The sequence below is a fragment of the Staurois parvus genome, unplaced genomic scaffold (assembly GCF_062004578.1).
Source record: "Staurois parvus isolate SC_StPar_1 unplaced genomic scaffold, SC_StPar_1.0 ptg000207l, whole genome shotgun sequence".
Classification (NCBI taxonomy): Eukaryota; Metazoa; Chordata; class Amphibia; order Anura; family Ranidae; genus Staurois; species Staurois parvus.
This window is the reverse complement of record NW_028318003.1, coordinates 7527945-7549523: the sequence shown is the minus strand read 5'-3', so window position 1 is coordinate 7549523 and position 21579 is coordinate 7527945. Positions and strand designations below refer to the sequence as shown.

The 21579-nt window shown below is 39.9% G+C and overlaps 2 protein-coding genes across 3 annotated transcripts in view; one reads left to right on the top strand and one right to left on the bottom strand.

Annotated features, from left to right (window-relative positions):
• TREH (trehalase) overlaps nucleotides 1–7223 on the top strand; it is a 50763-nt gene extending 43540 nt beyond the window's left edge. Inside the window, exons 14-15 of the mRNA XM_089678610.1 lie at nucleotides 1756–1809; nucleotides 6635–7223. Of these exons, the coding sequence (XP_089534736.1) occupies nucleotides 1756–1809; nucleotides 6635–6775 (195 nt within the window). The 3' untranslated portion in view covers nucleotides 6776–7223. The remainder of the gene's footprint in view (nucleotides 1–1755; nucleotides 1810–6634) is intronic.
• Nucleotides 7224–10881: 3658 nt separating this feature from the next.
• The window catches only part of REXO2 (RNA exonuclease 2), a 37817-nt gene continuing 27119 nt past the window's right edge, over nucleotides 10882–21579 (bottom strand). For both annotated transcript variants that reach the window (XM_089678609.1, XM_089678608.1), the window contains 4 exons: nucleotides 18837–18948; nucleotides 17647–17755; nucleotides 15963–16016; nucleotides 10882–11207 (listed from right to left, as the gene is read on the bottom strand). In XM_089678609.1, coding sequence (XP_089534735.1) covers nucleotides 11096–11207; nucleotides 15963–16016; nucleotides 17647–17755; nucleotides 18837–18948 — 387 coding nt within the window. In that variant the 3' untranslated portion in view covers nucleotides 10882–11095. The remainder of the gene's footprint in view (nucleotides 11208–15962; nucleotides 16017–17646; nucleotides 17756–18836; nucleotides 18949–21579) is intronic.

Sequence of the window (21579 nt, the reverse complement as noted above, 5' to 3'; positions counted from 1 at the left end):
TTGTCCTCCATAAGAGAGACTGTATGATCAGATTGGTAAACGTCTGGCCAGCTATAGAAAGCATATTCTTAGTATAGGTTTTTATATATATTAAATAGTTTACGTTTGAGTTTGTTGAACTAGCCCCTTCAGAATGCCCTGTTTTCCCTGTTAGATGTTCGTCTAGTCCACGGGTGGGCTAACTTTTTGACTTGAGGGCCGCAATGGGTTCATATATTGGACCCGGGGGCCGGACCAAGAGTAGATGAATGATGTGTATGTGTCATCCATAGTAAGTATAGTAATATTCCCCCATAGTAAGCATAGTAATTAATCCCCCATATAGTAATTCATCCCCCATAGTAATTCATCCCCCATAGTAATTAATCCCCAATATAGTAATTCATCCCCCATAGTAATTCATCCCCCATATAGTAATTCATCCCCCATATAGTAATTCATCCCCCATAGTAATTTATCCCCCATAGTAATTCATCCCCCATATAGTAATTCATCCCCCATAGTAATTCATCCCCCATAGTAATTAATCCCCCATATAGTAATTCATCCCCCATAGTAATTCATCCCCCATATAGTAATTCATCCCCCCATAGTAATTCATCCCCCCTATAGTAATTCATCCCCCCTATAGTAATTCATTCCCCATATTAATTCATCCCCCATATTAATTCATCCCTCATATAACTATTCCCCCCCAAGTAGTAAGCCAAGTCCCCCCTGTGTCAATTCACTTACCTTTGCTCCGCGCGTTCCTCTCGCCGTGTTCCCGTGCCGTTCTGGTCTTCAGGGCGGACTGTGAGAGGAGCCTAGCTCCCCTCACGTTCGTCACGCTGCCCCGCCTACACACATCCTGACAGCCATCCTGACAGTATCACGCTCCACGGTTCCGGATTAAAAGGTCCGCCGGGCCGTATACGGCCCGCGGGCCGTAGTTTGCCCATTGCTGGTCTAGTCTTTTATTTACTTAATTTACTTAGTGAATCATTCTTTGAGGATAGACATATTTTTTTGAAAGCTAACATACACTTTGATAAAATTTTGTATTGGATACTTACTGGTTTTGAGCACCAGAACAGTTTATTCATTTAATGGCTGAAGTTATGTTGTAAATGTATTTTCTATGGTTGCGGGTTTGACTTGTCTGAAGACATTATGCTAGTCCTGGTGACTGTGGTTTAAGAAAATGGGATATTTCTGTTAAGTGACTATCTGTAATCCAATTATTCTTACCCGTCCCCAGCTTTCTTTACTTCCAGTCCCTTCTATTGCTTTTACCAGAACCCCTTGACATTTGCCTTGTTCCTCAGACTGGACTTTCTGCTCTCTGTTGTATGTTACTCTTAATTCTGTCTCTTTCTACTGAACCTCATGTTCTAGTCCATTTGGCTTTTCTATTTCAGATCACATCCTTACTTGCCCAGATATAAGCAGCTGAATATGAATATTCTAATTAATCATTATAGCAAATGTAAGATGGACTAGACACTTTATAACATGCATTGTTTCTGACTCATTAAATACAGTTTATAAGGTATGCAAGTGGAAATCTGCGGAAATGTCTTTAGTACTGGATTGAATTCTAGAAACACAGACTATATACAGTATGCTCAAGAAGCAGAAATCATCTCTCACATAAGCAGATATACTGTAATCACAATTCTTCCCCTGAAGAGTAATGCAAAAATCCAATCTAAATGTATTCAGCAATGTATGGCAAGTGATTGTATATTTAGCATTTGTTTTATTTTTCAACAGTATGATGCTGAAGGTGATGGTAAACCAGGTGGAGGAGGGGAATATGAAGTACAGGTAAGACCCTCATATCTGAAACTACAAACACTTTAAATATAACCAGTATTCTCTGATTTGCATGTTTTGTTCAGTTAGTTGATTTGTATGAGTTTTTGTTATACCTTTAAAGTCTAGTGACCATCTCTAATATTTAGGTTTGCAGTACAGGTCACAGGGTTAAAATTTACCAGATTAGGAACTAGGGGTTATGTTCTGGATTTTCTTCCTTTCAAGAGAATAAGGAATCTGCATACCAGTACGACACTATTTATTGCAAAGCTGTCACCCTCTAGCTATATCACTGCTATGTGCTTACTACAGAACCAAAACACCAATCCAGCAGTGTCAATTCTGTGCAGCCAGTCTTGTGATTTCCATCTGAAACTGTGCACACACACAGGTCACACATTTCCTGTTTCAGCAATACAGCTTTCTATGTTACCTATCTCTGGGATCTTTTATTGGACAATGGAAGCAGTTCAGGAATAGTAAAACTGAACCAAAAAGTAGCAGATGAATCTTCTGACTGTGCATAGTGGACACAGTGTGTAACGCAGAAAATGGCAGAGCAAAATTAGAGGAAAAAAAAAAAATATATATATACACTATATTGCCAAAAGTATTGGGGTACCCCTCCAATTCATTGGATTCAGGTGTTTCATCACCTCCATAGCCATAAAATAAAATCTAGCACCTAGGCATGCAGACTGCTTCTACAAACATTTTGAAAGAATGGGTCGCTCTCAGGAGCTCAGTGAATTCAAGCGTGGTACCATGATAGGTTGCCACCTATGCAATAAGTCCATCCATGAAATTTCCTTGCTACTAAATATTCCACGGTCAGCTGTTAGTGGTATTATAACAAAGTGGAAGCAACTGGGAACAGCAGCAACTCAGTCACAAAGTGGTAGACCACATAAAATGACAGAGCAGGGTCAGTGCATGCTGAAGCACACAGTGCACATAAGTCGCCAACTTTCTGCAGATACAATAGCTAAAGACCTCCAAACTTCATGTGGCCTTCAGTTTAGCACAACAACAGTACGTAGAGAGCTTCATGGGATGGGTTTCCATGGCCGAGCAGCTGCATCCAAGCCTTACATCACCAATTGCAATGCAAAGAGTCGGATGCAGTGGTGTAAAGCATGCCGCCACTGGACTCTAGAGCAGTGGAGATGTGTTCTCTGGAATGACAAAACACGTTTCTCTGTCTGGCAAGCAGGCGAATGTGTCTGGGTTTTGCAGTTGCCAGGAGAACAGTACTTGCCTGACTACATTGTGCCAAATGTAATGTTTGGTGGAGGGGGGATTATGGTTTGGGGTTGTTTTTCAGGGGTTAGGCTTGGCCCCTTAGTTACAGTAAAGGGAACTTTTGAGGCATCAGCATACCAAGAACTTTTGGACAATTTCATGCTGGGGATGGCCCTTCCTGTTCCAACATAACTGCACACCAGTGTACAAAGCAAGGTCCATAAAGACATGGAAGAACAAGTCTAGGGAGGAGGAACTTGACATCAACCTGATTGAACACCTTTGGAATGAATTAGAATGGAGACTGAGAGCCAGGCCTTCTCGTCCAACATCAGTGCCTGACCTCACAAATGCGCTTCTGGAAGAATGGTCAAACATTCCCATAGACACACTCCTAAACCTTGTGGAGAGCATTCCCAGAAGAGTTGAAGCTGTTATAGCTGCACAGGGTTGGCCAACTCAATATTGAAACCTACGGACTAAGACTGGGATGCCATTAAAGCGATTCTAAAGGTTAATTTTTTTTTTTAAATAACAAACATGTTATATTTACCTGCTGTGTGCGGTGGTTTTGCACAGAGCAGCCTGGATCCTCCTCTTCACGGGTCCCCTGCAGGCTCTCCTGGCCCCTCCTTCCTGTCAGATGCCCCCACAGCAAGCAGCTTGCTATGGGGGCACCTGCTGCTCTGTGTGTCCATTCACACACGGAGCTGTGGGTTGGCCCCGCCCCCTCTCTTTCCCCATTGACTGACTGGCTGTGACTGACAGCAGTGGGAGCCAACGGCTCCGGATTGTTGTCTCAGCCATTGAGGAGGCAGAGACTCGGGACAGCTGGATTGCGATGGGGCTCAGGTAAGTATTGAAGAGGGTGGGGGCACTGTTACATACAGAAGGTTTGAGCCTTTACAACCACATTAAAGTTCATGTGTGTGTAAAGGCAGGCGTCCGAATACTTTTGGCAATATAGTGTATATACTGTATATTAAAACTGTTTATTTAGGTATTTATCTGGAGTTCTAAATGTCCATCATGTTGAACAAACAAGTAGCAATGGATATTTGTCAGCAAAGGAGAAAATGCACATTTTTAGGAACGAAATGCCCATTAACACTGAGAACAGGAGAAGGAGGTGAGGAATTGAATCACTAGACAGTCTCCCCCACCTATTTCCTGGATATTTTATGTAAATATACAAGGAATAACTTCACCGATAATAGGGGTATGCTGGAGTGCAGGATCTTTACAGTAAATAACACAAAAAACAGCGCAAAAATTAAATACATAAAAATAATCACAAATAAATAAATGTCCGTGCAAAAATATATATATAATATTTCAAACATAAGTCCTTATTTTCCCAAAAGGATTTTCAAAACAATGTTCCAAAATGTGCTTCCACCTAATCACCACGTGAAAAATAATACTGACCGCACTCACCAGATGGAGGTGAGTAATAAGCCTCATAGGATATAAGGGATCCTATAGCCCCTCAGGAGGAACTCAAATCGCCTTCACCATGCTTAGATACAGCAATCGACTCCACTCTACTTCTCCATGGAATCCTCAATAGTGCGCAAGGAAAGAAAGGCTACATAGTGTAATACTGCTATTCAATACCATATAAATCGATAGAATAAGGACACTCACATGTTTCAATAAAATAACAGGCCTTGTTTAATAGCCTCAAAGGCGTCAAAGGAACAAGTTTCCAAATTGTAAATATAGGGATCTCACGCTTTAAGGATCACTGTAGAGGATGACCAGCTTTCCACCTCAAAAATGGCTGCTTGAACCGCAAAAGTCGGCGTGCGTTCCAAATACCGGAAGTGACATAGGCCAAGAAGGCGGCAGACCAGAAGTGCATCAATGCATTTCGCCCCACCCACAGGGCGTTTTCAAGACACCACCCTCAGTATGCCGCCTTTTTGGCCTACGTCACTTCCGGTATTTGGAATGCACGCCGACTTTTGCGGTTCAAGCAGCCATTTTTAAGGTGGAAAGCTAGTCATCCTCTACAGTGATCCTTAAAGCGTGAGATCCCTATATTTACAATTTGGAAACTTGTTCCTTTGAAGCCTTTGAGGCTATTAAACAAGGCCTGTTATTTTATTGAAACATGTGAGTGTCCTTATTCTATCGATTTATATGGTATTGAGTGGCAGTATTACACTATGTAGCCTTTCTTTCCTTGCACATTATTGAGGATTCCATGGAGAAGTAGAGTGGAGTTGATTGCTGTATCTAAGCAGGGTGAAGGCGATTTGAGTTCCTCCTGAGGGGCTATAGGATCCCTTATATCCTATGAGGCTTATTACTCACCTCCATCTGGTGAGTGCGGTCAGTATTATTTTTCACGTGGTGATTAGGTGGAAGCACGTTTTGGAACATTATTTTGAAAATCCTTTTGGGAAAATAAGGACTTATGTTTGAAATATTATATATATATTTTTGCACGGACATTTATTTATTTGTGATTATTTTTATGTATTTAATTTTTGCGCTGTTTTTTGTGTTATTTATTATTGGTGGTTTTCACTGGTGCACAGCTGCATAATTGTATACTTTCTTTGATTGGCGCTGGGATTTTTTTAGTTTGTTTAGGATCTTTACAGTGCCCAGAGTGGTGATTGCTAATAATTCGACAGGAGACTTAAGCTGGCCATAAATGATATTTTTTTTTCTTTCAACCAGCAGGCTGAACAGAAAAACCTGGACCAATTCCCTCATCCACACATTTGAGGTAGATGAGGGAATCCTACCTGCTGTGCTATTGTATTCTGACAGAGGAAAGACCTCCCCACCATCAGAATACAGTGATCAGTATTGCTGGCTATAAACGGCCGCACTGATCATTCTGGAAAATCTCAACAGGCTGGTTATACACAAGTCGATCGATAGATTGACTTATGAACAACCAGTCTGCCCATTTGGCTGGTCCCTGCTGAACCGGCTGAATTTTAATCCATGTATGGCCAGCTTAAGAAAATTACCAAAGACAAAGTGACACTAAACCACTAAACTTTGGTTTAAATAAAAATATATTCTATTTGAGTATGTATTCTTATCTCAGAAAAGGACCACCTGTTAGAGGGTGGATACACTCGTTCTCAATGGTTCCGCTGTAAGTGGAAACATAGCTGCCCTCTTTTGTTTGCTCCTGAGGTGGGCAGGGGACTTTTATGGACTATCAATTGTGGGATTTGTAGAGCAATGCATGTGACAACTAATGTGCACTGCTTGGATAGAATGATACCCCAGTCGTCTGCTGGATGTGAGCATGTGCCAGTGACTTATTACAAGGTTAAAAATGGAAGCTTTTAAAACAGCTCAGGTATCCATTAGTATAGTAATTGCACCATGCCTGAAGAAGGGAGGTCATCCGTCTTGAAATCTGTTACTGTAAATTCTACATTTCTTCTTCTAGTAATGGCAAGGAGTCCAATACCATCCACTTCAATAAAATTACATACATGCAAATTTAAAAGTGTAGCTAATTTTTGTCTAAATATTGCTTTTAAAAATTATACTTTGCACTGCATTAGTGTGTAACTCAGATTTTTTTTTTACCATGCTGTTTTATCTCCTTTTTCAGCTGGGCTTTGGATGGACCAATGGAGTAATCCTTCAACTGTTGGACCGCTACAAATCCTATCTGACTTGTTCAGCCATCGTTACATCATTATCATTTCCTGTGTTACTGTTTCCGATATTAATCCTTACTATATGGACATAAATCTTAAATTGCTACTTTCCCCAGATACTTTTCTAGTTAATCCTGTATTAATCTCTGACATGATTTTATCATTTTGCATATGTCTTAAAATATTCATGTACGTGAACAAAGTAGCTGCTTAATGGAATTTGGATCCATGTCTTCCGTTGCAATAGAAATTCATGCATCTTTAGCATACTATTTTCATATGTTGTGCTGTATTTTTGATACATTTTACATGCTTTTATCATTTCAGTGGACAGTGTGTAGTATGCATGTCCATTAATTAAAAAACACGTAGGGCATTTTTCACGGGTTACCACCCATTGCTAGCACAGAAAGTGTGTTTTACGTGAACTGTAAAAATATGCATTGATGAGAACTGTACCCATGAAAGTAATGCACTTTAGGTGTAGTTTAAAGTGCAATAATTCAAATATGAATAATCCAATAAAAATCATTGCTCATATACATATATAAAATTCTTAATGTGATATATTTTGCTGTATGGGATATAGGAGTCATACATTTTCCAACTCTTCTCTCCACATAAATAGTTACCCAGTTAACTTTTTACCATCATTGTTGATCATTCATTACTATTGTGTTCCTGGCGTTCTTCCCTGAAGCCTCCAACTCAACCCAAATGTACTACTTGTAACATTACGTTCCTGAAAGTCAATCTCACCTCTAGTTTATAAATGAAAAGGCCTGAGTATGTCCCTAAATACATACTGTACTGAGGCATAAACATGTATGTTTGGCTTCAGTATGACTATTGGAAGCAAGTACTGAAAACTAATCAAAAGGCAAGGGCCAGATCATCTTGCATACATCCAGAGCTGGATATGTACAGCATTTAAACTGAAGTCTTTTGCTGGAAGCTGCTGATTGGTGTCTTCAAGTATCTGCTGCATGACTTCAGTATTATTGGACTAACTGACAACCTAACAAAGGTGCTCAGGGATGTAACACCTCTTCACAGCAAAAGTATTTTAAAAAAGTAAGCCGCAGTTCAGAAATTAGTTCTTCTTTCTGTGATTAAGAATTGCCAAAAAATGACTGCGTACATTGATGTCTCCACCCAAAACCAACCTTCCTTGACGTGTTTCACTACTGCTGGCTTGCTCAGTCCTCTTCACAGCAAACCTAATACAACTGAATACTAAAGCTGATCATGGCGCAACCAACAGCTTTTAACCAGTTTCTGCCTGGCTAATAGCAAAATGACGGCCGAGTGGGACTTTCATTGATAGGGGTGGGCGTCATATGACGTCCTACCAGAAGCGTGCCTCACCCGTGGGGCTGTGGTGGCAAGATGTCACCGGCTGTGACCCTCGGACACAGCAAATGACAGCTCTGTGTACCAGCCCGTTGCCAGTACCATGTGAATGCTGTGACCAATCACAGCAGGTCACGACAATTGTAAACAATGGATGGCTTCCTTTCATGCCATCCAGTGTATAAAATTTTGTGACCTGCTGTGATTGGTCGCAGTAATCACATGGTACATACTGGGCCAATCACAGCCCATCTGTGTCGTGATTAGTTATGGCCAATCACAACAAAAAAAAAAACCTGACTAAATTGATTTCCTTGTTAATTGCTTGCTTATAGCAATGAAATTCTTTGCTATGAGCAATCATGTGTGTAAAAATAAATAATAAGCGTTTTCCCAGAGTAGTACGTTACTATGGTAATATACTACACTGGCCACAGTGTGCCATGAAAAAGAAAAAAAGATGTAATAAACAAAATGTTTTAAAAAATTGTTCGTGTTTTCATACTGTCACCAGTCAGTGGCCCTGATCAGCGCCACACCAGTTATATGCTGACGCTTTACTGCACTGGTGACAGCATGCACAAAAAAAAAAAAAAAGTGTTTTTTTCTGAATTTCTTCACTTCCCAAAAAAATAACAAAAAAATGACAACTTCAAAAAAAAAAAAAAACTCATCATGTCTCCTATTAAATACCTCAGACTGTCTACTTTGCAAAAAGGGGTAATTTGGGGGATAGCTGTACTTTCCTGACATTTTGGGGCCTCAAGAAATTAGTTTGGCCATCAGTACTTCGGGACTGATTAATTTTCAGATATATCCCATACTTTGTGAACACTATAACTTTCCTACAGACTAAATAATACTAATTTGGGTTATTTTCAAAGAAATGTAGGAGAATACATCTTGACCTAAATTTATGAACAACAATTATTTATGAGCAAAAGTTTATAACAAAACAAAAGAAAAATGTTTTTTCTTTCAAAAGTCAGGTTTTTTTCTGTTAATTTAGCAAAAAATAAAAAACCCAGTGGTGAATAAATACCACCAAAAGAAAGCTCTAGTTGTATGAACAAAATGATAAAAGGTTAGTTTGGGTACAGTGTTGCATGACCACACAATTGTCATTCAAAGTGCGAGAGCGCTGAAAGCTGAAAATTGGCCTGGGCAGGAAAGGGTATTGAAGTGGTTAAACTTGGGAAAACATCACTCTGATGTAGGTGGGGAGGGAAGAGATTTCCACCTGAATATTGTACACTCTATAATCCCCTTCAATATCACTCAGACTAGTAAAATAAAAGGAAACATAAAAGGTAAATGGGTACTTACTGTGGGGAAAATGTATGCTATGGGTGTCCTTTAACATTCAGCTTTAGTGTGCCTACTTGTCTAACTGGCCTCTAAAGTTTATGGTATACCCCCTACTACAGTGTGAGAATGAGAACGACCCAAACCCAAGTAATTTGTGGTTTGAGAAAATTGCAAACTAATGCACCCATGTATGTCTATAGCAACCATACAGAAATTTTTCTATATTTGAAGGGAGAGCTGGTTGCTACTGCTGGCGATTGCTGTAAACTGCCATTTGTTTACATAGAGTCACAGACACTCTCACATGTGTTGGATAGTCTGGAAGCAGGTGGGTACACATCATAGGGTCTGTGCAAGGAAAACTATGTTGAAATACTGAAAACTGCTGTATTTACATTGAGTCGCAGATTAAGAAAATCTTTTTGTAAGGGGGTAACAGTTCAGATGTGCAACTCAAATATTTATTAAATTTACTTGGTACACACTAGTGTGGGCTGTGCAGCCTGTGTTTGCACATTTGAATGGGCTGCTGTGCCTGCATTTCACACAAGAAAAGGGTGCATGCACCTTTTCAAAAACGCATCCATAGTCTTCTTTCCCTGCAGTTCCAGCACCCGCAAACACGCTATGGGCTGGGAAGGGTGGCGATGCCATTAAGAATGAGTGGCAGCCCCAGATGTCTCGTAAGAGCAGAGCTATTCAGTTGTGGATGTAGGAACTAATGCGATTCCCTTATCTGCAACCAGAATGCACCGTGCAGGCTAGTGTGAGCCTAGCCTTAGAGTATCTATGAGTACAGCCATGTAGTAAACTAGATTACTTTCTCTTTTCAGTCACAGCTCTCTAGTAATCCCTAGACAGCAACAGTGAAACTTCACCAGACACAATGACATCACGTTCATGGTTGGCCGAAGATATTTTTTTTTCTATTGGCTAACTGCACCAGTTCATGAACATCACAGTTTTTAAAGTAATGTCCATTTTTACACAGTCTTCACATCTGCTATCTAGAACGTTGTGACACAAGAGAGGAATTAAACAGTCACATCTATGCACAAGTACTGTTAGATGGGATAGCATGAGGAATGCTCACTTTGAGCCATTTCCCTGGAGTTGCTTTAAAAATTCCAGCATCCACAACAATCTCGACATACAGTGGTGAAAAAAAATGAGCATAAGAGTAAGCAGGCCGGCAATACAAGGGTTGATAACTCACTCCCTACAGATACAATGGCACTTCAACAATCTGTGCAATCATGCCCACTCTACAAGACAGCAGGGAATAGAAGGTAAGGGTGGGCTTATTTTGACAGTCCCTCTATTATACATGGTCTTGCTTATTGGGAACTATATGAAAGGGGGTGCAAAGAGGTGGGATCAGAGCTCTCCTTTTCCACATGAAATAGATAACCGATGATATTAAGAAAAAGAAAAAAAAAAAACCAAAAAAACACTGACTTGAAATGGATTTCTCCTTATTTAAGTAAATAAGGCAAAATTACAGAAGCAGCATTGATGGTCAAATATATAACTTACATTTTACAAGTTCATATTGCGATTTTATTGATAGCAACAAATAAAAAACAAACCACTTTTGTGAAACGTGTAAAACGTGTTATAAACATATCCCAATTTTTCCATAACTGCTATATCATCAAAACAATGTCTCCCCTTCCAACTGCAAATTAGCATTTCTGATGACAAAGCACAGGGACAATATTCAATGCGGAGATGTTAACAAAAGTGCAAAATTAGCTCTGAAGATTTCTTCCATTATCTATACGCGCCCTTTCATTCTTCTTGAAAATGTTCTCCCTGTAAAACTGCAGTTCCTTGATACTCTCTCTGATATCATCCAGAGCTCTGAAAGGGAAAAAGAACAAATAAAACAAATCATTCAATATAGAAAAGTAGGCAAACTTTAAGAGGTGGATATCTACGGTGCTTTGAAAAAGTATTCATACTCCCTGAAATTTTCCACATTTTGTTATGTTACAGCCAACAACGTAAATGTATTTTATTGGGATTTTATGTGATTGACCAACACAAAGTGGCACATAATTGTGAAGTGGAAGGAAAATGATAAATGGTTTTCAAATTTTTTTTTACAAATATCTGAAAAGTGTGGCATGCATTTGTATTCGTTATTTAAAAAAATAAAAATTCAACCTTTACAATCACTATAAACTGGAAGAAAAAGACTAACTATATCTATTCTTAAAATTGTTCCATCCCCTCTCCTCCATCCCATCTCCTGCCTAACATCTATAAAAATAGATCTGTATACTTACCCAATTTTAATTTGTTCCGGTCACCTGACCCTGTAGTAGCTGTGTCCGGTTAGGTTCACACGTATGCGGGTTGGGGAATGCACGCTAATCACGTCACCTGTGACCCAGATTTGGCTTTGGCCCACAGTCGGCCGAAGTCAGAGCCTCACCAGGCTCTGCAAGGATCCCAATAATAATATAGAGATCTGTCCAGATATCTGACCGGCAGCTGGCTCAGCCTCTCAGCATGCCAGTGAGAGCCTGAGCCAGCCGCTACCCCCCTCTCCATAGCCCATTACTCCAGTGAATACCGGAGGGGCAGAGCACAGAACGGTAACTGACAGTCACTGAACTGGGCTCAGAGCAGACCTGAGAACAGAGTGATTACCGTTCTCTGTTCGTTCAGTTCTCGGTGTAAAGTTGGCAAAGGATAGATGCTGCATCCACCCAGGTGATTATGAATGTTTTTGTTTTGTTTTTTCTTTTCCCGAATCCTTCATTTCTCTTTTAAAGGTTAGTTTTGATTAAAGAGTTTGCATTCACTTCAACTTTTATCATACCTGGAGTGTAATTGGTCAACCCCACAAGTCTGATGCAGGAGTCCATCATGAGAAGCAATTGGTACTGCAGGCCTGGCTGTGTGCTCTGAGTTCTGGCCCAGCTGGCTAGGTTGAGTTCTGGACAGCACAAGTATGTATGTTGGATAGTGTCTAGGGGTGAGTAGTATGTATTCAGTGTACAGCCGTGGCCAAAAAAGTGTTGAGAATGACACAAATATTACATTTCACAAAGTATGATGCTTCAATGTTTTTAGATCTTTTTGTCAGATCTTCCTATGGTATACTAAAGTATAATTACAAGCATTTCATAAGTGTAAAAGGCTTTTACTGACAATTACATTAAGTTTATGCAAAGAGTCAAGTGGTGACCCTTCTTTTTCAAGACCTCTGCAAATCACTCTCGCATGCAATCAAGCAATTTCTGGGCCACATCCTGTCTGATGGCAGCCCATTCTTGCATAATCAATGCTTGGAGTGTCAGAATTTGTGGGGGTTTTTTGTTCTCAATGGAATTAAGGTCTGGGCAGTTTTCTGGCCATGGATCCAAAAGTTCGATATTTTTCTCCCCAAGCCACTTGGTTATCACTTTTGCCTTATGAAAAGGTGCTCCATCATGTTGGAAAAGGCTTTGTTCATCACCAAACTGTTCTTGGATGGTTTGGAGAAGTTGCTCTCGGAGGATGTTTTTGTTCCATTCTTTATTCATGGCTGTGTTCTTAGGCACAATTGTGAGTAAGCCCACATCCGTTGGCTGAGCAGCAACCCCACACATGAATGATCTCAGGTGTGTGAAGATGCACTCACATCTGCCTGCTGCTATTCCTGAGCAAGCTCTGCACTGGTGGTGCCCTGATCCTACAGATGAATCAACTTTAGGAGACAGTCCTGGTGCTTGCTGGACTCTCTTGAGTGCCCTGAAGCCTTCATCACAACAATTGAACCTCTCTCCCTGAAGTTCTTAATGATCCAATAAATGGTTGATGTAGGTGCAATTTAGTAGCAGCAATATACTTGCCTATGAATCACTGTTTGTGCAAAGCAATGATGGTTGCACATGTTTCATTGCAGGCAACTATGATTAACAGAGGAAGAACAATGATCTCAAGCACCACCCTCCTTGCAAAGCTTCCAGTCTGTTAATCTAACTCATTCAGCATGACAGAGTGATCTCCAGCCTTGTCCTCGTCAACACTGACACCTGTGTTAACAAGAGAACCACTGACATGATGTCAGCTGACATTTTGTGGAAGGGCTGAAATGCAGAGGAAATGCTTTTTGTGGGATTAAGTTCATTTTCATGGCAAAGAGGGACTTGGCAATTAATTGCAATTAATCTAATCACGCTTCATAACATTCTGGAGTATATGCAAATTGCCATCATAAAAATTGAAACAGCAGATTTTATGAAAACTAGTATGTGTGTCTCTCAAAACATTTGGCCTAAGTAAAAAAAATTGAAAGAAATGCATTTTTTTTTTGCAAAAAAAAGGGCATTTTTAAAAACTTTTTTTTAAGTTTAAGCTACTTTCTTGTAGTGTTGATGCTGGTCTGTCCCTTCTGGCACTGAAAATCACAGATATGGCACAAAGACCAAAAAATATTGTGTGTGTTCAAGATGTTGAGGCAGCAGACTTTGTGAAAATTAATATGCGTCATTCTCAAAACTATTGGCCAGGGTTGTACAGAGGTCAAAAGGATGTAGAAAAATGTACAGGAAATCGTAGTATGTAGAGCAGTGTATACAACTCAGCAGTTTGCAGGGCAGATTATGGGGTCAATGGGGCAGTGTACAGGGGGTCATCAGGGAAGAGATTTGCCCTATATGTAGAGCAGGGCTCTTCTGGAGCGCTTACTCTGCCATCCCTCCTTGCTCTCTATCCCATATGTCGCATCAAGTACCTGAAATGGAAGGGTAAGGCTGGCGAGAACAATGCAGTATACTTAGGCATGTTTCCCTGCGCTGCTCTGCAGGTGGGGAGGAGCACTTCCAATGGAGGTTCGGCAAGGCAGGGACACAACACAACCATCACCTGCCTGCAATCAATAGGTTGCCAAGCCCCGATGTAAAGTATAACTAAACCTATAGAAAGTACTTCATACAAGTACAAATCAAGACTAAAAGCAGGATACACAATAAACTTTTTTTTTTTTTTTTTTAAATTCAACAAAGCAATGAGGATGCAGGGCATTCCCCATCGCGCTATTGCATTCTGACAGTGGGAACTCCACCCCGTCAGAATACACAGATCAGCACTGCAGCTATTGGCAGCAAGTGCTGATCAAATTCTGGTTTTCCCGCAGGACCATTCGACAGAAGCAGCATGCTGAGAGGCTAAGCCAGCTACTGGTCGGGCATCTGGAAGGCTTCTGACATGTTCAGGATCCTCGCAGAGCCTGGAGCAGCTCAGTGATGTTGGCCGGCAGTGGACTTTAGCCCACTGTTGGCAGAATCTATCCCACAGGGGTGCAGAACTAAGTGCAGGTTTTAGGGTGGAACATGTTCCTACTCCTGGAGCCGCTACCCGATCCTCTGCCTCTAGTGACCACATCGGGGCATCTTCTCCTCATGCTAGCTGTCACTATTTTTCAAAAATGCAGCTGTGCGTGGGCTCTTCCATTAACAGAAATCTGTGAATGAATGCAAACTACAAGTGCAGACATAGTTTACAGTTGTCAGCTTGTAGTTCTCAATGAACTACCATGGCATTGTTGAGCACTGTGGTAATTCATTGTCTCTTCCTGTTAGTGTGCATCTGCTTGCCCATATGAGGTATGAGCAGACAGATACACTAACAAGTCTGCAGGAGTCCTGCATGGCACCTGCGATCTGCTGATCAAGCGTGCAATCATTTCCAGGCTCCAAGTAAAAAATAAATGAAATAGTTATTTTTTTTGCAAAAAAAATGCAATTATGTGCATTTCTTATTTTTTTACATTTAAGCTACTTTGGCACTTTCTGGTAGTGTCCATGCTGGTCTGTCCCTTCTGGCACTGAAAATCACAGATATCGCACAAAGACCAAAAAATATTATGTGTGTTCAAGATGTTTTATACAAGTTCAAACCTCTATTTTTATCAGTTGCGTGTATTTTTTACACTTCTGAAGACTGTATTTAGCGGTTTGGCATGATGTTCTGCAGTTCAGCTTATTAATTCCAGTATTTCCAAACCTTTTTCCAGGTCTGTTCTCTCATCTACATTTTATTTAACGTTGTTGATAAAATGTTCTTAGCACCAGCATATCATTATGTAGACCAATTTTGGTTAAGGTCTTCTGCAATTTAACTGTGCAACTCTTGTAAGGCAGTGTGCTACACAAATTTAATACATTAACATAAGACCCCTTTAGCAGTTCACTTCTGCTTTGTAGCGCATACAATCATATTCCCCAAACCTGCTGACCTCTGATCAATTTAAAAATGGGTCAGCTGGCTTGTGTTTATCGTGTTTTGGTTTAAGAAAAAATAAAAAACCCCGAGGTGATTAAATACCACCAAAAGAAAGCTGTGTCACAAATAAAATGATAAAAATTTCATATGGTTACAGTGCGACAGCGCTGAAAGCTGGAAATTGGCCTGGGCAGGAAGGGGGAATATAAGTGCCCAGTAGGCTAGTGGTTAAAGATTTGGCAGAATAGCTTTTATCCTATGTATTTATGTACGCAGGAGGTACACTGGGTAAAGGAGATTTGGCAACTGTTTATATGCATGGAAAGAATAACAAAGTAAATACATTAAAAAAATATTTTAAAACAAAAATATTTACAGTTTGTTTTTACTAACACCTACCTATGTGAAGATGCTTTCTTAAAGGCATCTTCATACTCCACAGGATACCAGCGTCTAAAAAAGCAAAAATGAGTGAAAAAAAAATTTTGCATGGAAAAAGTCCAACTCCAGGTACTTTTTTTTTTTTTTTCTTTGAACACAGAAGGAAGAATTTGAACTTCTGCCAGGTTATTATTGCCAGCTGTGATAACACTGGGTGATTTCCCTCTTTAGTATTCTTAAGACACCAGGAGAAGAAATGAGGGGGTAAGGTGGGACAGGGAAGCAGAGACACAAATAAAACCACACGATATCTAAACTTTTTATTTTCTGGACTGTCAACACTAAACCTGATACATTCTTGCTTCCCACCTTTTTTTTTTATTATTACCCACCTCCTATCTGCCCGTTGTATATAAAAACAGCCGGACAGTGGCTGTGCAGGAGTGGGTGGCCATTTATAAACGGCCTCTCCGCCCCCTGCTTGTGTGCGCTGCCCTGGGAGCAATTCTGACATCATTGCTTACTACGTGTGAAATCTGTGAATGATCAGAGAGGTCACATGGTACAAGGCTATTCACAACAAGCTTCTACCATGTGACAAGCTGTGACCAATCACAGCTTACACAGTATTTCTCAATGGCTGCAAGAATGCAGCCAGAGAGGAGAAATTATTGCTTTTACAGCCTTTATGGTTGTAAAAGCAATCAGTGTAAAAAAAAAACAAAAACCTTCATCACCCCCCACAAGTAGTACAGTGTCACCATGGTGACACTGTACTGCTAGGGTGACAGTATGTTAAAAAAAATACATACACACACACACACACACACACACACAAAAAACATAAAATGTAAAAAAAATTTAAAATTATAATTTTTGATTATAAAATAATGTTTTGTTTTTTTTTTACTAAAAAGAGAACTGAATAAATTTTGGCCAAGATTTATGATGAAATATCATTTGCAAAATTTTATAAAAAAAACACTTTCAAAATTTTTGGACTTTTTCATTTATATAGCAAAAAAAAATAAAACCAGTGGTGAATGAATACCACCAAAATAAAGCTTTATCGGTCTAAAAAAAATGCTAAAACATTCATATGGGTACAGTCTTGCATGACCGCGCAATTGTCATTCAAAGTGTGATAGAGCTGAAAGTTGGCCTGGACAGGAAGGGGGTATAAGTGTCCGGACTTGAAGTGGTTAAAGGCCCATTCATACTGTGCTTCAATAATGCATTCATTGAATTTCAATTCAGGAAAAAAAAAATAAAATTGCAGGTTTTTTTCCACTGTAGCACACTATTCTTTGTACCCCTTACCCTATGAAATATGCATTTGTAAACCTGTTACTTGCATGGCAATGAATTGGGATTGGGAATGAGATCTGAGACCTGGTATAATCCACCCAGTGAAAAGGAGAGGCTGTACGATGTTAGTTAACCTTTTCATTTTTTCTGTAAAGGTGAACTAACAATTTAAGCTTCTTCTGAGGCCACATCACAATGCAAAGAGGCAGCAGGTTGATAGGGAGGAAGGGTAAAGCAGTTTTTCGAAAAAAAAAAAAAGGTATGTTATGCATTTAAGTGGAAGGGGCTCCTGGTGGCTTTAGAAATGGTGGAATTGCATTGGAATTCTATTGTACTTTGAACTCACAGAACTACCATAAAAACGAATCAAATTAGGGAATCCCGTAAATCTTACCTGCATAGTTCCTTTACAGTGCTCACATCGACGATCCTGTAATGCAAATGTCTCATAAACTGAGGCATATATTTGTTCAGAAACACTTTATCCACGTGCACAGAATTCCCTGAAGAAAGAATATTAAAAAAAAAAAATATTTAAAAGAATTGGATAGCTGACGGGAGCGTTTTAGGTGGCACAATACTGTTTAGTCAAATATTAAGGTAATTTCCACAAAGCTTTACCACAAACTTAATTATCTTAAAGTTTAGCCATGTGACTGCAATTTTTAACTCCCATCAGACCAGTGCTTGACAAATTTGCTTAGAATCTAGAAGCCAGCTAAAGCAGTCAGGAGCCATTTTTTTTTAGCGTAGTGTGGGTTGTACCCCATACAAGCCCCCCTCCCCATATGTTTTCATACTCTGTACTCCATGTCATCCTCAGACTCTATACTCCTCATACATTCCCCCCCCCCAATTCCTCAGACACTGTACTCCCCATAACGCCCCATTTCCTCGTACGCTGTACTCTCCCCCCCCCCCCCCCCATATCCTCACATACACACATGGGGCTGCCCTTACACCAGGGTACCGTCTCACCACCACCACATTGCTCAGCCGATTTACAATTTAATGTGAGGCAGCTCAGCCATGAAAATCTCCCCTCCAGCAGAGCCCAGCTCTCCGCCTTGTCCTATAGTTCTGGCTACATCTGTTGCGATTCTCAGAAATGGTCTAGCACCACCAAGAAGCGGCTCTTCGTGTTGTCCCAGGCCAGTCCGATACCATACACAGTCCACCCGTACCTGCCCAGAGGATGAGCCACTCACATATCGCCATCCGCATTATTTTATTCAGCAGGAGAACCATTCACTAAGAAAGCCACTGGGAGGGAGAATCCTGCAACCCCATCTCCGTGTCTACTGCCAGTGACATCCTATTGGATATGGCCTGACTCACCCACAAATCTTTATACTACACTGGTGTCCACTTTGTTAACGGGCAAAAAAAATACCCAAAAGAAAACCCTGCTGCTGGTCCACAACTGGGCTAAATGTAAAAAAAAAAAAAAAAAAAAAGATCTACCTGCCCAGAACTGCAAGTCTTGGGCGTCGGGCGATACGATTTGATGTACTGCTCCAGTTCAAATGTTTTTGTCAAGTTTACTCTCAGGCATCAACAAACCCCACAAAACTGAATACCTACCAGCTAGAGGGCAGACACCAGGAGGTGTGTGCAGTCTGATAAATGAGAGAAACTCGTATTCTGCATGTGGTAAGGATATCTTACTATCCCGTACTGCTTGAGTAAGGCCAGACTGTAATGAAAATAAAGAATTATCAAGAACATGATCATCGATTTAAAAACTGCAACTCAATCAGGTTACACATTTTAAAGCACATTAAATCCCTACAGAGCAAAATGTTAGAAAGCATTGCTTTAAAACAATTACGTGTCCCCCAAATTCATTAAACCACTTTCCTAAGTATGAAATGGTTCATAAAGTGGAACTACATTGAATCTGGGCACCACAAACCAAAAATGCTATTTAAATTTGCAATATTCGGCTCCATCCACGTCTCTATGCTTTATCATGCTGGGAATTTTTTTTTTTTTTTTAAATCAGAAGTATTATTTATTAATGGGTAACAGAAGGTGGTCAGTGAGTGACTAGATATATAAATCGCACCACATCCCTATGAATTGAGAATATTGAATTAAATTTGGGATTTTAAAAAGGTGCAAAATTACAGTAACAGATTTAAAAAGGCAATAAGTTTTTAATCTTTAAACAAAGAAAAAAAAAATCAATAAATACAATACTGTAAAAATAAAGGATTGAAGCTTGGCTGTATTGTTGCAGTTATTCCCTACATGTTTCGCCCAACAAGGGCTTCCTCAGGGGAGAGAAGCTTCAACCGCAATACAGTCAACAAAATTATAACACAAATCAACACAATAACATAATATTCAAAAAATAATAAATAGAAGAACTCGCCAGCTCACCGTAGATGTCAAGCTCATGGAGCATATCAGAATGAACGATCATGAATCTGGTTGGCCTATGCGTCCGTGCAATTGTAGAGGACATAATAGGGATCATATATCCATCTAAACATACAGTGGGGATCGAAAGTTTGGGCACCCCAGCTAAAAATTTGTATTAATGTGCATAAAGAAGCCAAGGAAAGATGGAAAAATCTCCAAAAGGCATCAAATTACAGATTAGACATTCTTATAATATGTCAACAAAAGTTAGATTTTATTTCCATCATTTACACTTTCAAAATAACAGAAAACAAAAAAATGGCGTCTTCAAAAGTTTGGGCACCCTGCAGAATTTATAGCATGCACTGCCCCCTTTGCAAAGCTGAGACCTGCCAGTGTCATGGATTGTTCTCAATCATCGTCTGGGAAGACCAGGTGATGTCAATCTCAAAGGTTTTAAATGCCCAGACTCATCTGACCTTGCCCCAACAATCAGCACCATGGGTTCTTCTAAGCAGTTGTCTAGAAAACTGAAAATAGTTGACGCTCACAAAGCTGGAGAAGGCTATAAGAAGATATCAAAGCGTTTTAAGATGTCAATATCCTCTGTTCGGAATGTAATTAAGAAATGGCAGTCATCAGGAACAGTGGAAGTTAAAGCAAGATCTGGAAGACCAAGAAAAATATCAGACAGAACAGCTCGCAGGATTGTGAGAAAAACAATTCAAAACCCACGTTTGACTGCACGATCCCTCCAGAAAGATCTGGCAGACACTGGAGTTGTGGTACACTATTCCACTATAAAGAGATACTTGTACAAATATGGTCTTCATGGAAGAGTCATCAGAAGAAAACCTCTTCTACGTCCTCACCACAAAAATCATCGTTTGAACTTTGCAAATGAACATATAGACAAGCCTGATGCATTTTGGAAACAAGTTCTGTGGACCGATGAGGGTAAAATTGAACTTTTTGGCCGGAATGAGCAAAGGTACGTTTGGAGAAGAAGGGGCACAGAATTTAATGAAAAGAACCTCTGTCCAACTGTTAAGCATGGGGTTGGATCAATCATGCTTTGGGGTTGTGTTGCAGCCAGTGGCACAGGGAACATCTCACGAGTAGAAGGAAAAATGGATTCAATAAAATTTCAGCAAATTTTGGATGGTAACTTGATGCCATCTGTGAAAAAGCTGAAGTTAAAGAGGATGGCTTCTACAAATGGATAATGATCCTAAACACACCTCGAAATCCACGGGGGATTACATCAAGAGGCGTAAAATGAAGGTTTTGCCATGGCCTTCACAATCTCCTGACCTCAACATAATTGAAAATCTATGGATAGACCTTAAAAGAGCAGTGCGTGACAGACAGCCCAGAAATCTCAAAGAACTGGAAGAGTTTTGTAAGGAAGAATGGGCAAAGATACCTCAAACAAGAATTGAAAGACTCTTGGCTGGCTTAAAAAGCGTTTACAAGCTGTGATACTTGCCAAAGGGGGCAGTACAAGATATTAACTCTGCAGGGTGCCCAAACTTTTGCAGACGCCATTTTTTTGTTTTCTGTTATTTTGAAAGTGTAAATGATGGAAATAAAATCTAACTTTTGTTGACATATTATAAGAATGTCTTATCTGTAATTTGATGCCTTTTGGAGATTTTTCCATCTTTCCTTGGCTTCTTTATGCACATTAATACAAATTTTTAGCTGGGGCGCCCAAACTTTCGATCCCCACTGTAAATATGAATAGCGTAAATAAATTAATACGATTTTACCCATATGAGGCAAGATCAAAGGAAGGGAAGAAGAACACCAGACTGTATCAAAATGATTAAAATAATTAAGGACAAATTTACCCATAAATTGTTACAATTCAGGTAACAAGAGGAACAGGAAAAAGTTTTCTCAGTTTGTCTATTTGCAATTCAGCCACTAGGTGTCAGGAGAGGCCACAAGTTCATAG